We start from the raw sequence: 27,449 nt of genomic DNA, 5'->3' as shown, positions 1-27,449 counted from the left end.
TACAACTGACATTGCTGGTCTCTTACAATATGAATATATCACCATTAATTATTTTGTTATAATTTTTCAGGTGCCACAAAGACTGATAACTAGTTTCCTCTCATGGTCACATTCACACTACACAATACAGAAGCACTGCTCTTTATTATAAAGCTATACACAGTGACACTGTCAGGGCGGCTGTGGCTCAGGAGGTAGAGCGGGTCGTCCACTAATCGGAAGGTACTGAAGCCCACGTTGCCCCCTGATGTGTGTGAATGTGCTGGAGCGTTTTGTAGTAGTGCAAGCGCTGTGTGAATGGGTGAATGTGACGTGTAGTGTAAAGTGCTTTGAGTGGTCGATACGACTAGAAAAGCGCTATATAAGTACAGTCCATTTACCATTTAAAATATTTCCATTTGCCTTTTCTCCTTGATGTGTGGGCTGTCATGTTCATTGTAGTCTCACTGAGACATTCTTCTTTCCTCACTTAATTTGACCTTCTTTTTCTTATTTATTGTCTATGGATACATATAGAAAGAAAGGATCATTTGTCCATGACAGACACTCAGAAGTAAATTTTATTTGATTCTATCTATAGTTGTCCTTTCATTGTCAAAAGAAGGAAATAATGCTTGAATAATAAGATGTTTATTGTTGTTAGATTGTCTATGTTTTACATTAATATGTATATATGCATTGAATATGAGTGAATAAAGTAAACTGGTATTGGTGAAAAGTATTCATGCTGTTTGCTGAATCCCACTCATCACAACTCATTGTCACTGACCACGTCACAACAAGACTGTGTCTCTGTTGGAAAACTATTACAGAACGAGTGATGTGCTACACCTTTTGATGCAGTAACAATGGCCCCAAGTTTTATAAGAGGAGTGCCAAGGCTGAGTGGCTGACACAATTCAACTTTCCAAGGACCTCAGAGAAGGCCAGTGCACTGGCAAAAAAGGATAGTGGTGACAAAAAATACTGAGAGCATTCACGTGCACACTAACACTTCAATTATCAGTAATTAACAAAAGGCAAGTTTTGGATTACAGTGTTTGCATGATTCAAAGTAACTTGATTTCCTGGGTTAAAACAGTCTCATTCAATAAAGAGACTGACGTCAAGAATACCATTTCTCAGAACTTCTTTGTATCTGATGACCTTTATGACGTGCGTCGTTCGATAAACAAATGATATTAAAGCTATCACATTCACTACAACTACAAGTAAAAAATTGTTTAAAGGCACTTGAGGATTTTACTGCTACTGTGGGCTTAGCTTTAGTCCTCCAAGTTTTGACTTCTCTTACTTGTCTATAAAGCACCAAATATCCCTCCTGCATAGTTCATGATAGAAATCTTTAAAAGCTATATGAGTCGATCTGACCTCTCAGGTCATTTGGTAGTAGCCTGCTTGTTGTACTAAGGGTCAGTTCAAGGTCTTGGTGAACCTGCCTTCAATTTTTATTATCCTGGTTGCTGAATGGGCTTGTTGTAGACCTGGATGTGTTTGCTGGGATTCACTGCTTTGAAAAGCAGCTTTAATTTTTCTTTTTTCTCTAGCCTTTCAACAAAACACAAGTGAATAGTTTGAGTGTGTGTACTTGTTGTGAATGCATCTCATATTTAAGGCAATTAACTGCTGGCAGTGCAGGAGTGTCAAGGTTGTATGTAGGTAGCATGAGGACATGAGTTATAATAAAATATTAGCACATACTTTATGGTAACAATAAAGTTTGGCAGGAGGTATCAGCAGTTCTAACTTGAGTTTGTTTACTTGTTTACAAAATAATTGATTCATTATTATTCTGTCCATCTCTTTACCATAGCTTTACTTCTGTAAAATGATTTTTAGTCTACTGTGTTGCAGTTCATACTGATTGTCATTTTCCTCTTGGCTGACTCAACTATAACTATTATTTAACTATTCCATTAGGATAACAACCTATAGGGGAAACTGTACATCCAGAAACACGTATTACTATCTACAGTGGTCATGAGAGGTCAGTGCACTGCAAATAAAGAACACATTCAAATAGACAAAACATGAACAAAGAAAAAATCTTGATAAAAACTGTTGTAAAGTGAGAAAACTGAACCAAAACCATACCATACAGACATAAGAAACAGAAAAACAGAAAAAAATAGCCAGATACTGAAAGACACTGCAAATGCAGAAAATACCTCCAAGAACAGAACCAAATGCTTCCAGGTTAACGGGAATAATATCTCACTCACGCAAGCAGAATGTTTAAAGAAAGGAAAACAAAGTAGTTTGCTTTGTGTTTTGTCTATTTGTACTTCTTTAAGCTGAGGTGCATCGAGTTCTCAGGGGCCACTTTAATTGTCATACCTATCACAAACTACACTATACTGAACATTCTTGCTACATGCCTCCCACTTGTTGCAATTTGTCAAAGTTAATCATTGTCAGTGGCTGCTGTTAAATATCTGGAAAAAACAAAAACAAAAAAACATAGAGGACAACTTCACTTACAGGTGATGAATTGAGGCTTTGAAGTGACAAGGACATCCTTGTGATGAAGTTTCAAAGTTAAAGAGAGGAGGCAGTAATGACACCTTTAACTATAAATCAAAAAACACACATTAGTTTAAGGCAGTTGTGTAGTGGGAATATTTATGGCACTGGACAAAGACCTCTGGTAGTATTTATCTTAACAAGATAATGGGTAAATGGGTTAAATGCTGGCCTCTGCATGTATATAGTATGTGTAGGAGTGAGTGTAGAACATGTATTTGCCGAGACATGGGTATCAAACACGCTCTAACTCTGATGTACAAGATAGAAGATAAATGTTCTTTTCATTATCGAATGGCAAAAATATATTTATTTGTTTCTCAACCATCATGGGAAAAAAAAACTAAATATGCAGAACTGCTAAAACCCACGTCTTTGGTTTCATTCTTTAAGAACTGGTCTTTGGGTACTGCTCACCTCATTCTTGCCGCAGATGCATGTATGAGTCAATGTACAGGTGTGTATGCATCAACGTATGAATTATACTGGGCTAACGTGCAGTGTTAGGTAAGACTGTCATTGTATGTGGGTGGAATACAGATAAACACATAACATACAGCGCTGCATGTCTGTTACCGCCCTGATTAGGAGTCACATGCTTTCAGATTGTACATGTAGTCAGTTAAATACTGTGCTCACCTTCCTCTGCTAATGATAAGCTACTGTGAGTGGCAAACCGTGGACATTTCTGCTGCTGGAATCTCAGTTTCTTGAAATCCGTCCATTTTCTTCAGTTATAGGTAAATGTTGCTATGGAGATGGTTGAATAAATGGAGGACATAGAAGTAAAGTGGAGGCAAACGTGGGAAAACGTTTGACCTAAAGCATTGTATGAATTTTGAACTGTGAAATACACATTCAAACACTCGTGGTATAACAGTTATCTATGTGCCTGTGCTGTAATTGCTTCTCTGGTGGTCTCTTTTCAGTGAGACCATTAACTAAGATGGCGTTAATGCTGCTGCTGCTGCTGGTGAATATATTCAAAGGCTAAGCAGTGTGCCATCACTCATTATCTTTCTCTCCTGCTGAACAGTAATGTTCTTTACTCAGTGTGTCTTTAGTTCCCTCAAGGCTGGTGAAGTTATCTTAGTCAGCACAGTTCTGACATGTCCCAGAGGAGAGGATGATGCAGGGCACAGGGACTGGCACTCGCCCGGCATTTCAGTCACCATAGAGGTTTTGCTGATGTCCATCTCAGCTTTTCCCCTTTTGCAGATAATCTCAGTTACAGCTCTCTGATATCTAACATTAGTTTGTAGGGAAATGGCGCTAATCCAGATACTGATCCAATTATCATAACCAATATGGAAGCTAATTTAGACTGGTGATGGGCACCAGACTCCAGATCTCATTTGATAAAAGAACTGTAAGCCAAAGCAAACATCTGCAAGCTTATCCTAAGCAGATGTCCATTTCAAAATGATCCCTTCTTAGTGTATGAAGCTTACCATGTGAAATCTGAGGTAACAGCTAAATTTAGTTTGCTGCTTATGGCCATAAATATGAAAATGAATTGCACCTGAGCTTCTATTGGTACAAATGAGGAACTCCAGGAACTCTACTGCCTGACAGTCACACTGACACATCACAAGTCACCAATTTCAGAGAAGACAAGAGCCAAAGATTGTATATAATCAAGACTTTCTTGACTGTTTGTTGGGTGGTAATATAAATCCTGCTCGTGTGAAAACTCACATTGTTCTGTATTTACTTCTTGAGTAGTTTCTCACAGATATTTTTCCATGTCACTCAAGCTCTGAGTGTCAGATTACTGCTTTCTTATTTGGTTTCATCTATCCGCACAGTATTTGTTTAAATAGTTTGTCATTCTCCATTTGAGCTGAAAATACTGATAAACAAACAACCTAACACAGGACCTCTGTAAGTGCAGAAGTTGTCCTGCTTTATTGCTATAAAAGGTCATGTCTAGACATCTTGTCCCCTCTTAACAGAAGTAAAAGAGAGCATATCAGGCATAATGAGTGACTTGGCTTATTTTAACTTGAACACAGAAATGTTTTGACAGCACACTATTACATTTGCTCTTTTCTCCATTGACTAATGTTGCCTTGTTATGCATACAAAAGTTTTGCTTTCACACACAACTATTTTAGTACACCATGTCATACTACAGCTGGTGTCAAAAACAGAGGGGCATGGCATGCAGAGAAAAGGGGCTGCTTCTACTCTGTGGTTGACTCTCTATAATGATGGAAATGGTGAAATATCAGACTACTTTTAATATGTGTGTACAGTATTCATTCAAACTAATTTTGCTGCATACCCATAGGGATGCTCATAGACCAAGCTAAGGTATCACGTGCAATAAAGTATCACTTGATATATATGATATACATTAAGTTAAAAAGTATTTTTTTCCTCAACAGGAGTGGTGGATGTTATGCAGCTTCAGTTATTGTGGGTATTTATCACCATCTGCTGGTCATATAGGGAAAAAGCTGTGCAGCCTACAAAGCTAGTATATAGGAACCAAGAGAGGGAGTAAACAGGGATATACAAAGTGAAGGAAGTTAGGAGGTGGATGTTAGTTCAAACACTAAACTGACAGGAAGTGAACAAATAATGTTACTGTCAAGGGCAGAAAATGTATGTAAATACAAAATGTAAATCGTCAGTGGAGATGGGGAACAGCAGTAAATTGTCATGGCGCCTATGCATGTGCAAACATCCCACCTTTGTATATCTAACAGGTCGCTAAATAAAATGGATGGAGAGAAAATTTAGAAGATGACAAAACACTAAACAAACAAACAAACAAAAACAACTTAATCATACAAAGTTTCAGTCATTCACAAACTCAGAAAAGGCAAAAGTTTTTTTTTTCAGAATTTTATTCTTTAAATTATTTTATAAAATCTCATTTACGTTTCAATATATATATATTTATAGATTTTTTTCACCAATTAACAATTTTGGCTATTTTCCCTTTCCATCCCCATGTATGCCCACATATTGATCGTAAGGTCCATACCCCTTCACATAGACATTGTGCAATGATCCTCAGTGCCAAGGTGGAAGGGGGGGAAGGAGAGAGGGGAGAAAATGGGTGAGGGTACATGTAGGATTGAGGGAGAAGAGGTATGGGTTTGGGCCTTGTACAGAGCATGCCAAGAGAGGGTTTGGGAAACAGGGAATGGTAAAGGGGCTGCCTAACTACACCACCACTGTTAATATCAGTAAGATAACCACACAAAGAGGTAAAGGGAGTATTGACTTCCACAATGACTTGAGTGTGTCTGGTGTGGGTTAAACCAATCATGTTCAAATGGCTCAATGTATTCCATGACACAAAATAAAAATAGCTCTTTTGTTTTTCCAACATCGGTTATTCATCTCCACGGATGAATGTAAAGTAAGCTCCACATTAGATATTTACCTATGACAAGTCAGTTGTTCACTAAAAGATTAAAACAGTGCCCACAAACTTAGCAGCAGCCCTGAAGACTGTTTAGCCCTTTGTAGTGACCTATACAATTTATCAGTCCACTGATCCGAGTCAAATCCACATCCCATGGTGTGCGGGTAGGTATCTATGTTGATTTTTTTCTTTCTAGTCTTCTTAAAAAGGCCAACATCTACAGACACAAGGCTAAGCTTTAGCAAAACCACAGATTTATGTTACATTAACTGTACATCCAGGCGAGCCACAGGATTCTGTTTTCTACTTCAATAAGATATTTGTTCTTCATTTGGCAATATGATCGCTCTTGCAAGATGGCTCAATACTTCTGAAAGTCGTCTTTGTTGCTGGTATGATTTGCAATGAACAGATTCGAGCAACTGAAAATATATCTATGATAAATATTCAAACTATCTAGAAAGGCTTCATTAGATGAAAACAAAAACAATTGCACACCTCCCCTAAGGTCACTCGAGACTTTTGTGATACCCAAGTTAGCTAATGTTGAATCAAGAACATCCTTCAAAGAACCCTTAAGCTACATCCAAATGGTATCAAAACTTCCCTTCTTCACGTGGTATAAAATGATAAAGACAAAAAACACAAAACTTAGTTTTAAAGGGAAGGAATCAACGTAAGTATGAGATCAGACCTCATTCCCTGCAACCAAATGCGTGTTTGGTAATATCTGTAAGTAAAGGAAAATATATTAAATTTGACTTCCAAGCAAAATATGGTTATAATTACAGACATTAACCCCTGTAAGCCCCTGTAGTATATATATTGGTCTACAATGTGTGATTTGCTGCATAATTCTGATAATATACCTTGTTCATTATGCTCTGTCTTAGAAACCCTACTGTGCAGTAATTAATCCATACAAGTGTGTATTTTTCAGTTACTCTTTCTCTTTCTCCTTAGCTCTCATAGAACAGGCTACGTATTTAATTCATATAGCCTGACAAAACCATGTTAATGTTTAATCTACAGGCTGGTAAAACACAGAGCAACGTAAATGACAACACCAAAAACTTAAAATACAGGACAGTTGAATGAGCTTAAGGCATTTAAAGGTTACTCCTGACAGAACATAAAGGCTACGGTAGCCTAAAGAGTCTGTCAAAATAACCCAGACTTTTTTTTTTTTTTTTTTTTAAACAAAATGTGATTTGAAAGTAGCCCTTGCTAGCTATCAACTGCATCATGCTGTATCAGTTCTCCTTTTACATAAAGAATCAAAGCCTAATTACAAAAAGTACCCTCTAAATTTATGACACTCAGTTTTAAATGCTAGCAGAGTTTGTTTATCTGTGATGACCCCAACCCTTAAGTACACTAATAAATTATTTGAATGAACTTTCCACAGCAAATGGCAGTGACTTGCTTGAGGAAACTCATGCTAACCAAATAAGTCCCAAATCAGGGGTCTAAGAGAGGGATTTTCTGGTTCTTAAAATCAGAAAAATAACTCAGCACATTGTAAACCTAACAACCTTGGAAATTCAGCACAAAACTTATTGCACACTTGGAATCAATTTGTTTTACAAGTAAGTGGACGCAACAACATGAGTCCCTGTAAAATATAGTACAATAGCCGTTTGACAAATCCTATCTTTGTGAAGATGAAATAATAATAGTTTTTAAATACAGTGGAAAAGAGGCATCAATTCAACATCACTTACTTGTCATTTTTGAGCCTAAAGTCTATTGTACTTAATTGCAAGATATTGTAAGCTGTTGCTGTCATTTTGTCTGTAGAATAAGTAAATGATTTACAGTACTTTGCAATTAAGTACGCCACCAACACAAAACACAGGCACAGAAATTACAATGAAACTCCAGCATCTTTCTGAAGGTCATATTGAATATAGTATTTGTTATAGGGCTATCGCTTAGTTATAATTTACAAGTGTTCATGTTTTTATGTCCACCCTCTGTATATAGAAAAACTGTAACCAGCTACAAAACAGAAAATCCTGTGTTATGTTGTTCAGAAGACAAATCCCAGGATTATCTCACAAAATAAAAAAAACCTCTGCTAACCTTTAAAAGTGACTGAATCAGTTGATTTTAAGAGGAGATGTTTTCCATTCAGCCAAAACATGACTGGCAAATTAGAGAAAAATGATGGAATAAATACAGTGTTTCATAGGCTTTTAGGGCTAGTTTGAAACCACAGTGTCAAACTGGGTGTATAAGCTGAAGCCATTTGAGGTAGACAGAAACCGTGTCAAGAGTATACACTTTCATACTGTCTAAAACCAATCAATAGGCTCACACACTATCAAAGAACCGCAATCACTTGATTTGTGGCCCAGCGTGAGACTTCCTGTGACCCCACCTGAGACTGACAGGGAACCACTGTTCTGGTAAGGGGGCACTACAACATCATGGACCATGGAGGCTGGAGGAGTGTAATGAAAGGAGGGTAGGGGGCTTGGAACTGACACAACTCAACAGGCTATTTACCAGAAAGAAGTCAACACCACAAATCTTCAACGTCTCAAGTCAACAGCAGCATTTCCACCTTAGTCATATAACCAGAAACAATTGAGGGTTAATTTACAAGGCATAATCTTTTAAATAGAATATATGGCATCTGACCATTGTCTCAATATGTCCCTTTGCGATATCTCCCACCCCACACCCACAGACATAAGTTTATACCCCAAATATCCCAATGCCAGACCTCATGCCCATTTAACAGTCTCACATTGTTCTAGAGAATAGAGATTAAAAATATATACTATTGACTTATTGACTTCCAGTGTATGTTTTCTCTGTTTTCCCTACTATTTTCAAGTTTAAAAAGATCCCCTTTGTCACAATGCAAGCTCAGAGGTCTTTTCTACACACACACACACACACACACACACACACACACACACACACACACACACTCTCACACACACACACTCACATATATATATACTGTATATATATATATATATATATATATTTATATATTAGAGGAATTTTTAGCTGAGAAGTTAGGCAAAGTATATATGTTCATTTGGACGGAATTCATTCAAGATGAGAAGGAATTAAACTCTCTTTTCTCTAGTTTCCCTTTTTGAGGAGGACAAAATTTGAGGAATTTGGGAAGCGCTACAACATCACATGACTACTCAAGAGCAGGTAGCAAGGTAAAAGGAGGAAGAAATAGATAAAAGGCCTGAACTTGTACAAGGCAGAGAGATGGGCACACGATATGGCTCTCTGTGGCATGTGCATTCCAGGGTCCTACTGACAGAGAAAATGTACAAAGTTCAAGAGAGTGTTAGAGAGAGCAAAAAGACCATCAGATAAACAACTCATTCACTATCTTCCCTTTTGAGTGGGAACAGAGCTAAAGCAATAGTGCAAGACTACGCTGTGGGTTAAGGGGCCGGAGGGGGAGAAACAAAATATTTTGTCTGCCTGATTCATCGGTACACCAGGTGAGATATGGTGCCAGATTTGAAATTGAGCTGATGGTTGGGTACAAAGCTGTGCTGGGGATTCTTTCGCGTGCACATATCCTTTGCATACAAGCCCATGCATGAGTCACATGACACCTTTGAGCAGTTCACACAGGTATGTGATGCACCTGGCTTGTTGCAAAACCCGCACCGCGATCCCCCCATGCTCATTCGCTCACTGCTGCCTCCCTTTGGCGTCGTCAAGGCAACAGACTTGCTTGGAAACAGCTTAGTGGACATGAGGGGTTTTTCCATCATCTGGGGGTGAGGATGGGGGTGAGAGTGTGAGTGAGTCAGTGTGAGGGGATGGGGGTGGAGATGGGAGTGGGAGTGAGTATTGGAGTAGACAGACAACTTCTCCTTGACGGGGATGTATCCATCAAGGGGTCGTGGCGATTTGGGGTGGTAGTCCTGGAGGCCACAACAAGGGGAGGGGTCCACATCATGACAGGCAGCACAGAGGATCATGTCACACCTCTGGCAGGAAGCCATAGTTGAGCAGCCCAGCCCACAGCCCTGACACTTCACACTACCGTGAGCTTTGAGCAGCCACCCATCCCTTGCCTCACGAGGCTCTCTGGATGGAGGTCGAGAGGGGGTCTGCCTTCCTCCCGTCCCAGCGCCACCCCTCTCAGTGTACAAGTCAATCTCATCCAAAGAGGACAGGTGGTAGGACGTGTAAGCATCAGCCGGGGGAGGTGACTGAATTGGGAAGAAATCTGCAACAGGGCTATAGGAAGGTGGAGCAACCACAGAGAAGAGAGACGCTGAGGTGCTGGGCCTGATGATCTCATCCTTCATATCCTCCTCTGCATCCACAAACAGAGGCTCCTTCCTCAGGCTCAATGAGGCCTTCAAGACAGGCTTGCTAACAGCTGCGTGCCAATGGCCAGCCCCATCTGTAACATCCACAGACTTAGACGGTCGGCTTCCTCTCCGCAGGTGGTGTGCATGAGGCCTCTCTATATCCAGTGGCCGCACAGACAGCCTAGCCATATCTGCCCCGAGGCTGTCGCGCCTGCGGAGTGCCTCAGCACAGCCAGCTGCATCATCTCTGCACCCTCTACGGAGTTCCAGGGCCTCCAGCTCTGACGCTGAACCACGGGCCAGAGCCACTACCTCTCCCAGAAGACGACACTCTGCCTGGGCCAAGAAGAGCTCGAACGCCAACTGGCGGAAATGATTTGCGCCTCCTGGGTGTTCCTGCAAATGGAACTGCGAATCATGGTCACAGGCGTAGCCAATGGTGCGCATTAGAGATCGGAGTTCAGCATCAGGAATGGCAGACTGCAGATGGTACACATACGGGCCAGTGAAGGTCTAAAAGAGAAATTAGTTAATCAGCATTAGTGTCAATTAAAACAGCTGGACACAAAAAATAAACTTAACATTCTATTTCTCTGATATCATATAAATTCAAAATACAGGTCTGTTTTGCTACAGTATATACTAACATTATAGATGTAAACCTTTTTAACCACATTAAAAAATATTAACTCACACACAGGTGTCATCTAATGATTAAGTATTTCAAAAACATGGCAAGAAATTTAAAAGGGGTAGCAGGACTGGGTTCTGCATTTTAAATTATTGTGGTGACACTACCCTTTTGTTTATATATAACACACTGAATAGTGTTACAATTAGAAAATAACATTCTAACTAACTAAATACTAAATTAAACAAGAATTATAATTATGTTACAGAATGTATATGTTAGTATTATGTCAGATGCTAATGTTGGATAGACTTGTTTCAGACTTCTTTACAGAAATAATTCAACTACAGAGACAAGGAGCTGACATCACATACACAAATCAATACGTTAATTTGCAGCCTACACATGATCTGTATATTCTGTACTGCTTCTGTACATTATCAGCCTTAAAAGATAACTACAGTCTTTGTGACCAGTGGCACAGCTACAACAATGGGGACTGTAAACTGTGAAAATATGGACAGAGGAACATTCTTGTTTCTGCCTCAAGCTCTGAAAGATATTTAAATTGTAATATAAAGTAATATGTAATATGTTTATTTATCTATTTATTTATTTTAAGTTGCTTTATTTTTCAGGTGTTCATTTTGTCATTTGGAAACTGGGAAATGTAACTCCTAAAGCAGTATTGAAAGCAGATGGTGTGTTTGTTGTCAGTTTTAAACAGATTAAGAAAAAGTAAAAATAAAATGACAACCCTGTGAATAAACTCAACGCACCTTTATACATCTGAACTCCTTCTTCCAAGGGAAGAGCAAGAGGTTGGTGCAGATGGTTTCCAGGGTGTGGAAGGCTCTCTCCAAGCTCTTGAGGTTTCCCCCTCTCTGGCAGCGGAGGGAGTTCTCCACCACCTCATAGAAACGCACCATGCGGAAACGTTGTGCTGGATCTGGCTGGTAGGCCCCAAGCAGAGCTGTGGCTGTGGAGAGTAGGGCCTCACTGTCCTTGTGTCTGCTTTTGTCCCCTTCAGGTGCAGTTCCAGTCCCTGTGCATTCCCCTCCCTCCTCCAGACGCCTCTCTAGTGCCGTCACATACCTCCGAAACAGGTCCTCTTTTAACTTGGCATCCATTATCAGCAGCAGACTATCAGTCAGCTGTTATACTTTTCTGAGAGAGCCTCACCCCTTTTAGCACACCCTGCACCAGGATGCTACATTCAAGCACCATTTTTGGCCACCATTATTCACTGTACACGCTGGCACACACTCAACGTTAATAACGTTTTGGAGAGGTGGAAGAGGAATGAGATGTTGCGTCCAATCAGCAGCACATCCTCTAAACAAGAGGCACAGTTGTCTGATGCTTTCAGTTGGCGTAGCTAGGCTGCAGCCTGTAGGGATGCCTTCTTACGGGCATCTCTGGTACTGGCTCAAAGCCCGACTTGTTTCCAGACAAACAGGCCTATGTCATGCAAGATGAGGTCAGGAGAAGCTTTTGCTTCACGCTCTGTAAATGCAGAGTTGTATCTATTCCATTCCTTGGTTTCAGCATGTGTAGAGTTCAAGGTCACTCATCATGAAGACACACTGATGATCGTGTGATTCTTCTGAGCCGTCACCGAGCTGTAATGACACAGGAGAGCATTTAAAAATGTAAATCTCTCAGTCTGATGCACAAAAAGACAGAGGAAAACTTGTGCCAAATTTCTCTCTACTGTTTCACTCAGTGTTAATTCAACCCAAATGCATTTGTAACTGACATCATTAAGAGAGCTTTTCCACAATCCAATGGTTCAGATGAGAGTGTATATGCATCACTATTTGGAAGAGCAGTATCTGTACTCTGAGTGGGATGGTGTGAGGATGCATTGTGTGGGCTATTTTATGTTGGTCGTACAGCTAATAGGTTGGGCTGGCAGATTATTATCATGATGTACGCAACCAAGAAAAAGATTAGGGGAAATACAGTGTACATAACCAGGACCGGGACTTACTGTTGACAGACATATCCCTTTTGTCTTGCGCTCCTGTTTGCGCCAGTGAATGTGTGAGTGATCGGTACTACGTTACAGGCGTGTGACCCATGGTAGCCTGCACTTAGCAATAGTTAGCTTAAATCAAGAACGCAAAATAAGACGCATAGGTGCGCGTAAGCCTAAAATCTGCCATGAAGCACGAGCCACGGTAGAGGAAATGTTGGGCTTCCCGTTCCCAAGCGTGCTGGCCGGCTATTCCAGTTACCTCACACATCAACCTTAGCAAGCATCCGTTTAGCAAGCTAGCACGCCTTAGCTAACAACATCAGCATGCCTTACGATTGCGCATCAAATGCAACAGAACCAGTTCGCCACGACCAACTTTGATATTAAAGGAGACGGCCAGAGAACAGTCCTACGTTAATTTTTCATGACTCTCAAACCCGACAAAACCCGATACTGTGACTGGCATGGGCCCCCAGCTGAGTATAAGCTAAGCAGTGAACGCCCATTTCTGCGCAGCTGGCTAGCTAACAATTTCTTTAGCTAGCAGGGCGGTCCATCGCTAGATAGAAATCATTGGCGAATTTAGACTCAGTTAACCATACAACAGTTATCGTGGCGTGACTATTGTGCCACCAAGTCTAATTCTGCTCCAGCTGAGAGATCACACAGTTTTGTCAGAAAAACACCATCACCCGCACACCTTACCTTTAACAAGTGCTAGCCGTGGCTAGCTACGCCTCCTCAGCTGTTGGAAATTCCCATAATCACAATGCGCATGCCCTCAGTTCTGACAGTTCATCAGCATCAGGGGCCCACGTGCTGAGGAGGAAGGGATGCAGAGCCCACCAACCACATCACTATCATTATTCAGTACGTACAAGTTGCATGAGTACAGATTTTTTTGGACGACAAAAATATGATCTCACGCGTGCAGTTTGTTCCTAATTCAGCAGAACATACGTGCTCACAGAAAACATTTGTCTTTAGTACTGTGCAAACGATTCAGGTTTTATGTTTTAAAGAATGATGAATTGTAGGATTATCTAAAACTGTAATTATTATGATGTTTTGGACTGTAAGACAAAAGAAGATATTTAGAGATGCTACCTCAGGCTCCTGGAAATGAACTTTACCCTACTGGGGTACTTTGATATTTTACAGACAAAACATTTTATTGACCAATCAAGAACATAAATAAATAAATTAAAAATCGTAAGTTATAGCCCTAAATCATTGTAAACGCTGGCCGCATTGTCACTGTTACTTAACAGAGGTGAGACTTAACAAAGATGGTCCAGTTTTATCAGTGATGGAGAGTAACTAAGTACATCTACTCAGGTTCTGTTCTTGAGTACAGTTCTGAGGTATTTTTACTTTATTTGAGTATTTTCTGCTTTTCCACACTTAAATATTGCATTTGTACTCATACGTATAAAGAGGCTAGTGTTTTTAATACCTTTTCCGATTATTCATTTCTTTATTAAATCTGTGCAATATGTAGTCTTACAGTTCCTCACCAGCAGCTGGCTTTAAGAATGAAAATAAAATACAACACATGTGCAAGCTACAGTGATGGAAGATGGAAAATTGAGGGTCCTGTATAACCCAGTCTATATCTTCATAGAATTAAAGATGTTATTTTCCTTAATTTACTAGGCTGCTCTAGGAAAGGCTCTCAATACTCCTCCCACCCCTTGTTTTTATACAATAAATTGGAAATGTGATCGTATGTTGTATTCTAAGACATAACTCCGCCCTCGCGCTTAAAAAAGAAGCAGGAGCCGGTGACGTCGTTACCGGGACGGTCGGTGGGGGACTATCTCAGTGAAGAAAAGAAATGGCGATGCTCGGAGGTTTCAGCGCAGCACAGCTCAAGAAAAACGTCTCTGACGGGAGCAGCGACGTGTCAGAATTCGTCTGTCCAGTCTGCCTCGAAATCTTCGACAGTCCCGTAAAAACACAATGCGGACATACGTGAGTATTTTACCCTTTTCTTCCGATTGTCCTCCTCTTAACCCACGTCTACCACCAGCGATGCAATGATACGAGGTGAAAATAATGGGGGGAAATGCTTGTTTTTAAACATGTCGTTTCACCAGACTGACAAAACATCCACCACGCGTGTATCTGCCTTTGTTGTGCTCTTGTAATTCAATTTTACTGACTTGAATATTTGGTAAAACAGTGCCAGCTTGCTAAATCAGTTTCAGTTTTGTTTACATCAAAGAGGAGGCCTCGCCTGGGAGTTGTAGTTTACACCACTACTGTTTGTACTCGTCAAATCACTCAACAGGACTACAAGTCCCTGCGCCCTCTTGAGGTGGGGACTTTCCATCTGATTTACAGGAAGCTCTTGTCAGAAGCTTTACAGGGATATTCCACCAAATTACATTATCCAGTTTCTCGTGTCAGAGAGCGTGTTTTATTTATTACTCTGGTTGTGGTCAGGTTTTTGGAGTATCCTGTTCACATGTTGTGCATGTAAACATCTCACTCTTGGTTCAGAAACCCGAATAAGGTGTATACAACATGTAAACATCTTATCCAGGTTTCTAAACATTATTTGTAAGCACAGAATAGATACTCCATAATTGCTGAGATGGTGAGAAAGACACAACTGTTCCCAGATTATCAGAAACCTAGATACTTGTTTGCAGGGAAATGAATAACCTGGTTTCTCATGTTCCAAGTAAAAATCACATCCTGGATATGATCAAAACCAGGATAAGACACAAAACTGAGATACTAGTGCACATGTAAACACACTCAGTGACTTGTTTCCCTCACTGTGTTCATCATCTCATTCCTTCTCCCATCTCTTGTCAGGTTTTGCCAGAGTTGTCTGCAGGAGTGTTTGCGTCCACAGAAGCCTGTTTGTGCTGTATGTAGGGCCACACTGGGCCACTGGACTAAAGCTGCTGAACTAGAGGCCCTCATCCAATCATCTGTGGCTGCTTGCAAGGGATGTGGAGTTCAGGTATGCAAAAAATGACATGAGACATCTAAATGAACTCTGCTGGTTTGTTGTAAACTGGATCTGGAAACATACAAACATTTAGACGGATCACTGCCATGCACAAGGCGACCACTGTGGCTGAAGATATCATAATGGCATATTAGGGTTGGGCACTGGTTGTTTTTCTGGAGGGCGATTTTTGTCATTTTATTTTGCTAATTTAATGGTCTGCCTCCTTGAGAATTCAACTCAGTAAATAATTAACCTATAAAGGGCAATTCAAGGTGTATGCCAATAGACACTGCCAGTTGGACTTGTCATGCACATTCTTGTTGCACTGATTTCCGTCTTTCATAAAACAGGGCAGTGACTAAATGACAATTAAACCGTCTTTAGTGGTTTCTGTCTGAGCGATTGGTGTTAAAGGCAACATCAATTCATAAAACAGAAACTGTATGTGTGGTTGTGCACCCTGATCATTTAATAGCATATGTTATCCCCACCTGTTTGTACATTTGGAAGCTGCAAGTAAGGCATCCTTCATCTGATGCCATCTGACTCAAATAGTGTTTAACAGCTGTTCAGTCTGTCTTTACAGGCAAAGTCAGCACACACCTACACAAATATATCTGCAGTCGCTGGTTGTTGGACTGATGGTGGCAAGCTGAAAAATTTGAACATATTGCCCAACCCTACAACATATACTGAGGCTGAGCTTCAGTCTTTATATTCAGACAGTAGCAGAGTTTAAATTACAAACAATAGACAACAATTACATGATGCTGGTCCTGATGTGGTCGTTACAGATATGTGTCATCTCACTTTTCAGATTGGCCTTTCTCAGATGAGAAGCCACACAGCTGCCTGTTCAAAATACCAGGACTACATTGAGGAGGGAGTGAGGACCACTGCCCAGAGCCAACCTGCCATCATCAGGTGAAGTAGAAGGCAATAAGGAGTCCAGAGTAGTAAAATCATCCTGTCTCATAGTACCATAAACTGCTGGCAGTGTATTAGCATCTGATAAGTCTTCAAACTCTCAGATCTATTTCTCAAACTGGACTTCCTTGACTGTATTTTATGTCTTAGTGATCTCTGAAACAACACGCCTACAACAATGCAGCCACTTGCATTTGTTGTTTAGCTGTTTTCAGTCTAAATGTTTACTGACATATCTATCAAAGATGAAGCATTGCGTTGTGGGAGTTTTTCGTGGGCAAACAGTAGAGGTGTATTTTTTAGGCCACTACATACTGTTCATTGTACAGATAATTTGGGCACTCAAATAAATCGACAGAAAGTACATACTGTGTTGTGCACTAGGTAGCCAACAGGGAGAGATTTTTGACACAGTTCAGTACTTACCCGCTGGCACAGTTTTACATTCCATCTTGAAATGCACAAAAAATTACAAGTATGACAGAAGGGAATTTCAGGTATATTACAACATAGGTCTTACTGTCACAGTTTTATCTAGAATCTGTACAGGACAGCATAATGTTGTTCTCAACTTTATCAGCTGTAAATTCCACTGAAAACCCATTTACAGTCCAGTCTGATGCAGCCAAGGAAACACAGGACTTAAACCGTTTTCTTCAACAACAACTTTGTATGCTCCAGTTAACTATCTAGTTGTTAATCCCTTTGTAAACTAAACAATCAATCTGCATGTTGCAGCCATAACTAAGTAGCTCAAAAAGTAATAATGGATTACAGGGGTAAAAATACTCTAGAAGGACGTACAAGGTCCCTCTGTGCTAAGCATAATCACTATTAACATTCATTCATACCCCTGTCACCTCAGAGCAGTGGTGGGGCTCAAAGATGACAGAAGGTTTTATCAACTGCATGTGTGCCTATATTAATGCAAGTGAGAAGTATGTTCCTGTCAGTGTAATGTATTTACAGTTTTATTGTGATATCTGGTGCAGCAGTTCCCTTAATTTGAGACACTTTTTTTTCCATGGGAGACAATAAAGTAACCTGGACCTAAACCTGATAACAGACTGAACTGCCATTTTGTTTTCACAAATAAGAGAAGTTTGAGAAACAGTCATTTGTAATGTGGACATGAAGACTTATCAGACTTTGGCCTTTTTAGTTTGTTTTACAGAGTTAGTTGGATTTTAAAAATGCCCAAATACAAAATCAGTCTATTATTTTTTAATATTGGTTTCTTTCCCACAGTCCTTTGCCAAATCGCTACACCTTCACCTGTCCATACTGCAACTGCCAGAACCTCGATCAGGACGGCCTGGTTGAACATTGCACTACCCAGCATGCTCGAGATGCACGCCAAGTAGTAAGAAATCCACATTACACTGTGATTCCATCAGTTGTGCTTTTTTTGGTTTTAACCATCATTTGTTCATAAATATTTTATTTCTTCCACTCTCTATCTGTTTAGGTCTGCCCCATCTGTGCCTCGATGCCCTGGGGGGACCCTAACTACAGGAGTGCTGACTTTTTCCAGCACCTGAAGATCAGGCACACTTTCTCCTATGATACCTTTGTTGTAAGTTGAGGCCCTAAACACAACACAGGGTTTCTTTCTATGTTATTGATCAGTTCACTTACCTACTCACCCATGTATTTGCAGGACTACTCCACAGATGAGCACACAATGATCCAGGAGGCTCTACAGCGCTCCCTTTTGGACAACTGAAGTGTAAGGAACAATCCACCAGAGGCGAGATCTAGTGAAGTGAAGGGGAGATGGTGATGTGAAGTCTTGAGAAGACAGAACAACATACTTTATCACCATTCATCTGTCATGAGGATGGTGGTACTGTATTACCATGGGTGATCAGTTTCACAGGGAATTGGTATTGTAACCACGAATCTATAGGTTTATTATTCAGATAATGAATCAATTGCAATATGGTTAAAAAGCATATTGTACTTTCTGATTTAGGAGTGACACTGTGTTTCTGGTGTGATAATCTCTTATCTTCCCCCAGTTGAGTCTGTAGATTTGATAGTTTGTTGAATATCTACTAAAATATGTTTATTAAGCTGTTTGTTCATTGATGACTTGGTGTCATACAGCCAGAAACTTCCAAAGTTGTAATTAAAATCCCTGTTGTCAAAACTTGATGTTATAAAAGGGTTTGACCACTAGGTGGCTAATTATTGCCAGGAAACAACAAACTTCACTCAGTGAAGTCATTGGTCAAGTAATGTAAACAATAATATATAATAATCTACTCAAGAGTGACCATGCATGTTTACTCTTAAAAGAGAAGGGGGGATTTTGTTCTGTTTGGTTGTTTGGTTTTTGTTTTGTGGGATTTTGTTTGTATTGTTTTTGAGTTTATTAGCAGGAAGCTCTGTCTTTTTTTTATGCTGTTTCTGGGTGTGTGTGTGTGAGAGTGTGTGTGTTCATTCTGTTTTCAGAGATCTACTGGAAAGAATAAATAATACGAGGGTCAAACAAAGCCAGAGATGGCTGTTTGCTTTATTGTAATGTTTCTCCCTTATGTCTTTGTGCCTGCTGGTAGATCTTGTTTCTGACTTCCAAAACTCATAGGGCTAAGACTTCATTCAGTGAACCAAAAGATACAAGTAGGAGGCCATCAGTGTGTCATAATTGGCTCTGTGATTTTCATTTGTCGGGAGTTTCTTTGCATGTTTATGACCATAGGAGGGCAGTAGAGTTCCACCGTTCTTTGGCCATCCATGACGGCCGCTGACCCTCACCAGCCACCTGGCTCTGTTGCAAGGCAGAATTTAACACAGATTTCATTCTATAAATGTGCTTTACTCATTGTGTTGTTCTCAGCTTAGTTTTTAAACTGGGATTTGTTAAAATGCATCATACAAAAATGTCACTGGTCTTTAGTAACTGAGGTTTTGGTGGGGTTATTTGTTATAGTTTTAACAAAATAACCGGAACTTCACTTGTTAGACAGTTGATGACGTGACTTGTAACTTACTGTTGTGTGTTCTTTCATGCCCAGTGTCTCGGATGCTTCTTCACAAAAAAACCCTCCAGTTTGTTTTGCTGGTTTTCATATTCTCAATATCACTGCCAACAGTCTTGGAAAAAAATAAAAAATAAATATATATACATATATATATATATATCAACATAGTTATTATTTGTATGCTTCCAAATACTGGTAGCACGTGAAGTAACAAGATATTTGTTTGACTTTGCTTGATTTTTGCTGGATGTTTTTATTTTAATTGTTAAAATGTGATTGTGTCCATCTATTATTTTACATTAGTGTCATTTTCCCATGACTTGTACTGGTCACAACCATATTCAGTTGTACAAATCTTCACTCACAGTTGCAATGCATTTTGTCTTCTACCAACAGGTAAATAAAACTGCATACACCCAGATCAAGTAGCTCTAGAGCAGAACCTTAATGCCTTTTCACTTAGTCTTTGGTGCCACTTAGGCCTAGATGTTTGTTTCTCTTTCCAGTAAAATGTGTAATAATTTTGTATGTGTTTCTCATGTATAATGACCTTTTTTCTTTCTCAATATATCGCTCATTCTCTTTTGTCAGCCCTACTGTCATTGGGTGCTAAATCCTGATAAATTAAAGCTCTTTAATTATTTAAACCCTGGCCCCAGAAATCAGGCGCAGTGATTTATACCTGTGTGTATGAGACTTGTGGGGGAAGAAACAACAGTCGCTGCTTTGATGGATGACCACAGTGTATATGTGTGTGTGTGTGTGTGTGTGTGTGTGTAAGAGAGAGCAGTTAACAAGAAGGTAATGTTCAGGGTGCATCAGTCTAAACTCTGGATTTGCTCAGCTGTCATAATCAGGCAAAGGGCAAAAGGTGTGTGTTAGTGAAAAGAATAGTGGAATATATTAAATAAGGCAACCTCTCTACAAACCTTTGTTCATGTATTAGAAATCAGGGCAGTGCTATGTCACACCAACAATGATCTTGCAATGTGTTTTTGCATGTATTTGAATCTGTGCTAAGTTTATGATGAAACTTAGGCCCTTCGGTGTACATTGTCCACAGGGAGAAAAAACCCTCTCATCTCCATTCTTTCCTTTGTGTGCTCCCTGTATTTGTAATTACTGTAGCTAAATGATATTACAGTTTCTCACCTAGCTCTACGGAGAATCTCTACCCACCAAACTTCTTGATGTAGTCCCCCCTTTCTTCTCTTTTCTTCTCTTTATTTCCCCTCCCGATCAGGTTTTTGCTCCTGGCACAAGGAGGAGAGACGTTAGCGCTGAGAGAACTAACGAGATACTCGAGTGCTTCTGGGCAGGAAGGAAGTCGAGCCGAAAAACATGGCAGAGAGAGAAGTCTTTCTTGTCTGTTTGGTGGCGGAGCTAAAAAAAAAAGGAGGGGGGGTGGGCAAGGTGGGGAATAGGAATAGGAAGAAAGAGAGGGAAAAGGGGAAGAGAAGTGAACACATTGAATAAAAATTTCATAAAGTTCAGCATGTGGTTTCTTTGATGCGAGCAATAGATAGTGTGTGCAGTCTGCAGGCTCTGTGGAGGCAGCAATTAATGCTACATGTGCCCAAAGGCACACTGCGAGAGGCGTGGGGACGGTGGCTTGTTTTAGAAGTGTGTCGCACCATCACTCTACCCTAGACACCCCTTTGCCAGCCTTTTGTTTTCTTTTAATGTATTGTAAGCCCCCCCGCGCCCTTCAACCCAAGTCTCCTGTGATGACGGTACTTTGATTGAAATCCAGCATCCTTGAACTTTTAAGTTCACGCCTCTCGGTAGCTGTGTCAACTGATATTCACTAAGACATTTGAAGTCACAGATGAAACTACCATAAGTTCAGTCAATATTTTTGTAATATTGTTGAAATTGCACACTTTTGAGTCATGAGTCAGGGTGCAGCGGCACTTATACCCATAGACTCCTCTCTGTCTGTGTGCTTGATTTTTGGCAGCAGACTGAAGATGTTTCCTTTTGGGCCAGGTCCAGATGGTTCTTCTTCTCGGTTTAGACTATTTCACATCCATCACACAGTCCATTCTGCAGTCAGTGAGGTAGGAATTAGGATAACTGACTCATATCCATCACCTGGTGCTTTCGGAATATCTAACATAAAAAGAGCAATACTGTGTCTGTGGTATTAAAAATAGTTTTGTGACAGCCTTTGTGCTACACAGTGAGGGTGACAAGAGATAGGAACTCCTCAAATGCCTGGAAAGTTCTCTCTCCTTTGGTCTATCTCTCTCTAGTTTTGCTGAGGCAGGTATCTGTGATGAGGTGTGGGCCATGTGAAAAGAGCGCTGGGAGTTTGTTCACCGCAAAATTCCTCAAAGTCAGGAGAAACAGGAAGAGCGGGAATCCTGCCACCCGGGCGCTGCAGCTCGGCAGGCCAGTCCTTTCAAATGTTTGAACAGAAAGTGCCAGTGGGCTTCCCCGACATCAATACAGGATTTTTTTTATTTTTTACACCAACTACTCTTCCGCTTTTAAACTCTTAACAACCGACCCCCTACCCCAGCCAGACACACACACACTTCTTGTGTTACTAGCCTAAGAGCAATGAGTCTTAACTTTGATTTTATAACGCCTGCAACCAACTTGGCCCTGTATCAGCTGAAGTGAGACTTCCACATCTTGTGTGTGCGTGCATCTATTTTTGTGCCCTTTAAAATCTGACTCCTGCCAATATTACGCCAGAGGTACTCAGTACTGCAAGGATAACACAATTTATATTTACTCTTGCTTTTAAAAGCATCCTGTGTACTTTATTATTCTAAATAAAATGCCACATATTGGAGGAGACAAATCAGTATTTGATCTGCTTTGTGTAAATCCAAGTGAGGGACTCTGAATTCCTCTTGAAGCTATTGTACATGAGCTGCTGCAAATAATGCGGGAATTAAACTCTTCATACCAGTTTTAGGAGCTTTTCTAAAAGCTTGGAAAGTTCTCAAAATCACTGTTTCTGCAGAAATATTCTCCTGGAAGTGAAAATGAATATGAAACACATTGATATAACTATCAGGAGAATTGCTAATCATTGCATCCTCATTCATTTATTTATTTATTTGAAATCCGCACAGCCACTGTACTAATATTTGAAAGTTAAGCCCTCTAAGGTGCAAATGAAAAGGAGGATAAAGTCCCTGGTGTATGTGTGCGTGTGTACACTCATGCACTGGTGCATGTGCGCCTGTGTCACAATGGAATAGCAGGCCAAGTGAGGCAAATAGATCTAAATTTTATCCCCCCCCCCCCCACCTTTTCTCTCCTGTCCCCCTGTAGACCAACTAAGATGTGAGTGTGTGAGTGTGTGTGTGTGTGTGTGTGTGTGTGTGGAAGAGAGCAAGGCCCAAGGCTATTATTCTCCCATTAATTTTTCCATTTGAAATCAAACCTCAGCGGGCGTGCATGAGGGAATCAGGAGGGGGAGAGGACTAGAGTGGGCATAACCTATCAGGATGGGGGGGATAAATGTTGGTTGTAGCAGCGTTAATGTCCAATAGGGGAGGCAATTTCACTTTCAAAAGAATCGTCATTATTTGTCAGGCTGTCGCCCTGCTTCTTCCTGAGTCTCCCTTGTCCAGCAAGCCCTGGGGGAAAACAGCATGCTATTAAGATATTGTTTGATTTTTTTGTTTTATAGCTTCAGTTAGAATAATAATGGTTGAGGACAAAGTCATATATTTTCTGCTTTTGACACACTGATACATAAACAGTGCACCTCACATCTGTGCGGGTCTGTAAATGTTCTCATTTTACCTGTCTATTCCACTGCAAAAACTTCATACAGAAAATCTTACATCTTCATATTCCTCAGCACACGTACATTAGAGAAGACCTGTTGACCTTCATTCCTCCACCCTCTAACTACCCACGCAAACACACACCTCCTCTACCTCACACTTCCTTTCAAGTCTCCTTCAATTCCAATCACCACTCTCCACCCTGTTTTCCCCCAGTCTTTCTTCGAAAAAGCGCCAGAGCTTGCTAATCTGTCAATCAGATGTTGTCCTGTTGTGGCGATGATGGGGGTCCGCGATGGTGGGCCATACACCTCCAGCAGCTCACAGCTCGGTGCAGCTCGATGATTAACCAGGCAGGTAGTGAGTCAAAGTGCTGACAGCAGAAACACAGTGACAGCTGATTTGGAAGACAATGGTCCCGCTCCCTCTACTTAACTTGTCATGGCAGTCAAAGCACCTTCTCTATTAACTTCTGACGTATCTGGAAAGATGGAGAGAAACACTCATTTACTGTTTTGCACTCATAGATATTTGGACATGTTCACATCGGCACAAAGAAATATGAATACTTATAAACATTTCTAAAGATTCTTTAGTTTGCACAAAATTATAAAATGATCTATAAGACATTAGTAATAAAAATCTAAACTAAAGAATAAAAACTTGATGGATTGTTGATTAAAGTATAAAAAAGGTGGCACAAAATTGCTTTGTAACCTGAGAAAGCTTGTTGTCAGAAGTTCAGATTTACGGCCTATGTGTTACATTAGAGTTCCATCAGAGATTTTTGAAAGTGAATAACAGTATAATGGGCACTATTCAAGTAGTGTAAGGTGGTAATATCATAATGGTTTATGGGAAACATCATGAGATCCTTCATCTGTATATCCAGAAGCAATGGCTGTACAGTGTAATGTCAGAGCTCCAGAAGCGCACAAAAACAAAACCCGACATCACCTTGTCTTTCAGATTAATAGTCCAATACTTCCCAATTATTAACCGCCCCTGCAGTGTACCATTCATATTCAGAGCTATTTACCTTCCTCCACTTCCTGTGCTTTGTGTCTTGTGTCTTTACAAGAGGGAATGGATGACGCAGGCAGATCTGTCAGTCAAAACAGCAGCCCCCAACCACCGGTGGCTGCCCATAGACAGCCGTCCATACACCTCCACCAGCTCTGGTCCCTCCTCAGCTCAATGAGTAACTAACCTGCAGGTACTGAATCAAACTGCTGACAAGCATGCAGAGGGGGGTGAATGGGCAGGGAGATTTGGGGGTGGGGGGTGTAGGTGGATATAGAGAAAGATAGAAAAGGAGGGGAGGATGGAGATGACAATGGCGTCATTTTATAACCCACCTTGGTGATGTAACTTTTAACTTTGTAAAAAAAAGTGTTTTTTTTTCCTGTCCTGGCCAGCCTCAGCCTCACATTTTCTCTTTTTTCCCCTCATTTTACACTCTCACTCTCTAAGTGGCATCCTTTGATGGGCTGTCCCTCTCCCTCATCTTGTCTTCTTGACAGATGAGTGCTGTCAGTGCTGCCATCACTGCCCAGCTAAACATTAATGACTCTCTTGCCTGACAAGTGTTGGCGGGGCAGAGGAGAGGTGAAAGGGGGACGCCTCTGGACAAAACCAGGGATGAAAAGGAGAAGTGATGGCTTTATCTGCTTGACAGATTCTCTTTTGTCTCTCTGAACTTGCGTATATGTATGTGTGCCATCAGCAGATTCTTGGCTCGACATGACGGTTTTATTGCCCTGTTTTTCCTCCCCTCTGAGGAGATGGACCTCTTTGTATTCCCATTGCCCCTCATCCTTCCTACTGGCATTGCTGACATTCCTTCAAGTATCTGTACGTGTGCGAGTGTACGCAGGCGTGTGTGTGTGTATCCGTGCTGCTACTCATTTGTAGGTTTTCTCGTGTGTTTCCTTCATATCCTCAATGTGCATTTCTTGGAGAGAACATCCTGGACTTTGATGTTGGCAACAGTGATGGTGGTGACGGCAGGTCACGGAGAAGAGTCATCCCAGAGGGACAAGTAGTGAGAGGAGAAGAGGATGGAGAGACGAGAGGAGGGGGAAGCTGAATGGAGGAAAAGACCTCTGCTGGTGGAAGAGTCAGTGCAATCTGTAGTTCGGTTTAGATGTTGGGAAAAATACGCAACTACAATGTAGTCAATTTTCTCCAAAGTGATATAATTGCCCTCTGGAATATTTCTTTTTAGTTATTATCCAGCAATCCTCTTTTCTACTGTAGTCAGTTTTTCCATACTTCCACTGGTCTCTGTCTCGCTCTCCATGTTGTCACTCAGGCCTATGGCCTCTTTCCCCTTCTCTCTTTTGAATTATTAACTCCCCAGCTCAGGGGAGTGAATGGGTACTGCTGAGTAGACACAGCACAGATCCGGCATCACATTGCCCACATTTCGGAAGTCCGTCCATTTAAGGGGATTACATTGCTGGTCCCATCAGCCCCTATCTCACGTGCACTCACACGCAGATCCAAATGGATACATATAAACCTGTGCAGAATGTTCTGTTGTTATGAACAGCTTACAGTTGGATAGTCAGATAAACAGACAAGTGGTTATGTCTCCCTGCCAGCATTCCTTTACTGTAGAGCTGCAGGCCTCCTGTGGTGCAGCTGCCCACTCTCCTGGCTTACTTCTCCCCAGGCAGCCTCTATCTCTTCTGGATTCCCGGAGCAATGATTAACCCCAGTTCTGATCAATGCCTCTGCTGACTCTGATACATCACCGGAGCCTTGCAGCTGCCATGTAAAGGAAGCGTCAACTCTGCGCTGCTCATGACAGAGCATACCCACTCCATCACTTACATCAGGGCGGTCACACAGACACACACATGCATGCACAAGGGGGTGGCCAAAATAACAGGAGCATCTGACAATATCATGCAATTCAGTATAATAGTCCTGCTATAAATACTACTAAACTACTGTAAGGTTTATTATTTGATGATGAGGAAAATTTATTAGACTGTAAAATATATATATTTAAATTTTAAAATAAGCTTTTAAATATGGCTCAGTTGCTGTACAGAGATTCTGGACGCACCGAATATCTAACTGAAAGATTTCTTGTGTGTAAGCAGTTTTTTAGGAGAGACAAACAGAGAGGTAAAGAGAATGAGATAAACATAGAAACAGAAGAACAAAATGAAAGGAGGAACGAAGAGAAAGATTGGCATCACTCATCACCCAGTGGTGCTTTACCTCGACAGCAGGGGGAAGCCCTGATTTCCTGAAGATGACAGGAAGCACAATAGCAGAATGTTCTGTCAGCACATCCTACTCACAGAGCCAGGTTAATGATTCTGTAGCCACAGCTGAGATGGAGAGAGGGATGAGCAGAGGGAGGAACAGGGAGGAAAAAGAGGTGGAGGAGGCTGGCATTCAGCTACACTTAGGCCATCATTACAGCTGCATTAGGAATGATGGTGTGTTTTTGTCATTTTAATTACCTTTAATCTGATCTCTTCATACTCGGGCCGTTCGTTAATGAGGCAGAACAAAAACTACATGTCACACATGTTTAGCATGCATCCATGCTATCAGTCATACAGCTAACATGGCAGTGAGAAAAGCCCTCGACTTAAATAAGAGTTCTGCATCTCATCAGAAAATTACAAAATAACTTGGTGAGGGTCAAGAACAACAATGGTTTAAAGCACACTAGTCAATCAGTGTGCAATCCACACATACGTACACACACACACACACACACCTTACTTTGTCTTTCTTTCTTTTTAAATTTTGTAATGGTATATTTATATTTGATATTTTTATTATCACTTATTATTACTTGATTTGGCACCTGATTGGAGTTGTAACTGTAATTTCACTGTTGGAGACAATGACCACAGAGGTAGGAAATTCTAGAGATATCAGGTCAAACTACTATAAGAGTAGGGGTGGGGTGAGGGGATGGGGGGCTGGGAGTACCTCCTCCGTTTGACTCCATTCCAGG

The 27,449-nt window shown here is 40.8% G+C and overlaps 2 protein-coding genes across 3 annotated transcripts; one reads left to right on the top strand and one right to left on the bottom strand.

Annotated features, from left to right (window-relative positions):
• Positions 1 to 5,360: 5,360 nt before the first annotated feature.
• spata2 (spermatogenesis associated 2) lies at positions 5,361 to 13,643 on the bottom strand. 2 transcript variants are annotated; one of them, XM_018668181.2, is made up of 3 exons: positions 13,533 to 13,643; positions 11,626 to 12,468; positions 5,361 to 10,728 (listed from the first exon to the last, which is right to left on the bottom strand). In XM_018668181.2, the coding sequence occupies exons 2-3, from the start codon at positions 11,974 to 11,976 to the stop codon at positions 9,373 to 9,375; spliced, it is 1,707 nt and encodes a 568-aa protein (XP_018523697.1). In that variant the 5' UTR covers positions 11,977 to 12,468; positions 13,533 to 13,643; the 3' UTR covers positions 5,361 to 9,372. The 2 variants fall into 2 exon arrangements, with proteins under 2 accessions (XP_018523697.1, XP_018523698.1); XM_018668182.2 differs by lacking the exon at positions 13,533 to 13,643 and adding an exon at positions 12,840 to 13,522.
• A 973-nt stretch (positions 13,644 to 14,616) lies between these two features.
• rnf114 (ring finger protein 114) lies at positions 14,617 to 20,361 on the top strand. The gene is made up of 6 exons (XM_018668183.2): positions 14,617 to 14,801; positions 15,654 to 15,804; positions 16,613 to 16,719; positions 17,971 to 18,085; positions 18,191 to 18,298; positions 18,383 to 20,361. Exons 1-6 carry the CDS (start codon positions 14,665 to 14,667, stop codon positions 18,446 to 18,448), a joined length of 684 nt encoding a protein of 227 aa, XP_018523699.1. The 5' UTR covers positions 14,617 to 14,664; the 3' UTR covers positions 18,449 to 20,361.
• The last annotated feature ends 7,088 nt before the right edge of the window (positions 20,362 to 27,449 follow it).

Source organism: Lates calcarifer, linkage group LG6 (assembly GCF_001640805.2).
Source record: "Lates calcarifer isolate ASB-BC8 linkage group LG6, TLL_Latcal_v3, whole genome shotgun sequence".
Taxonomy (NCBI): Eukaryota; Metazoa; Chordata; class Actinopteri; family Centropomidae; genus Lates; species Lates calcarifer.
The sequence above is the reverse complement of the archived record's forward strand: the minus strand, read 5'-3'. Positions and strand labels throughout refer to the sequence as shown.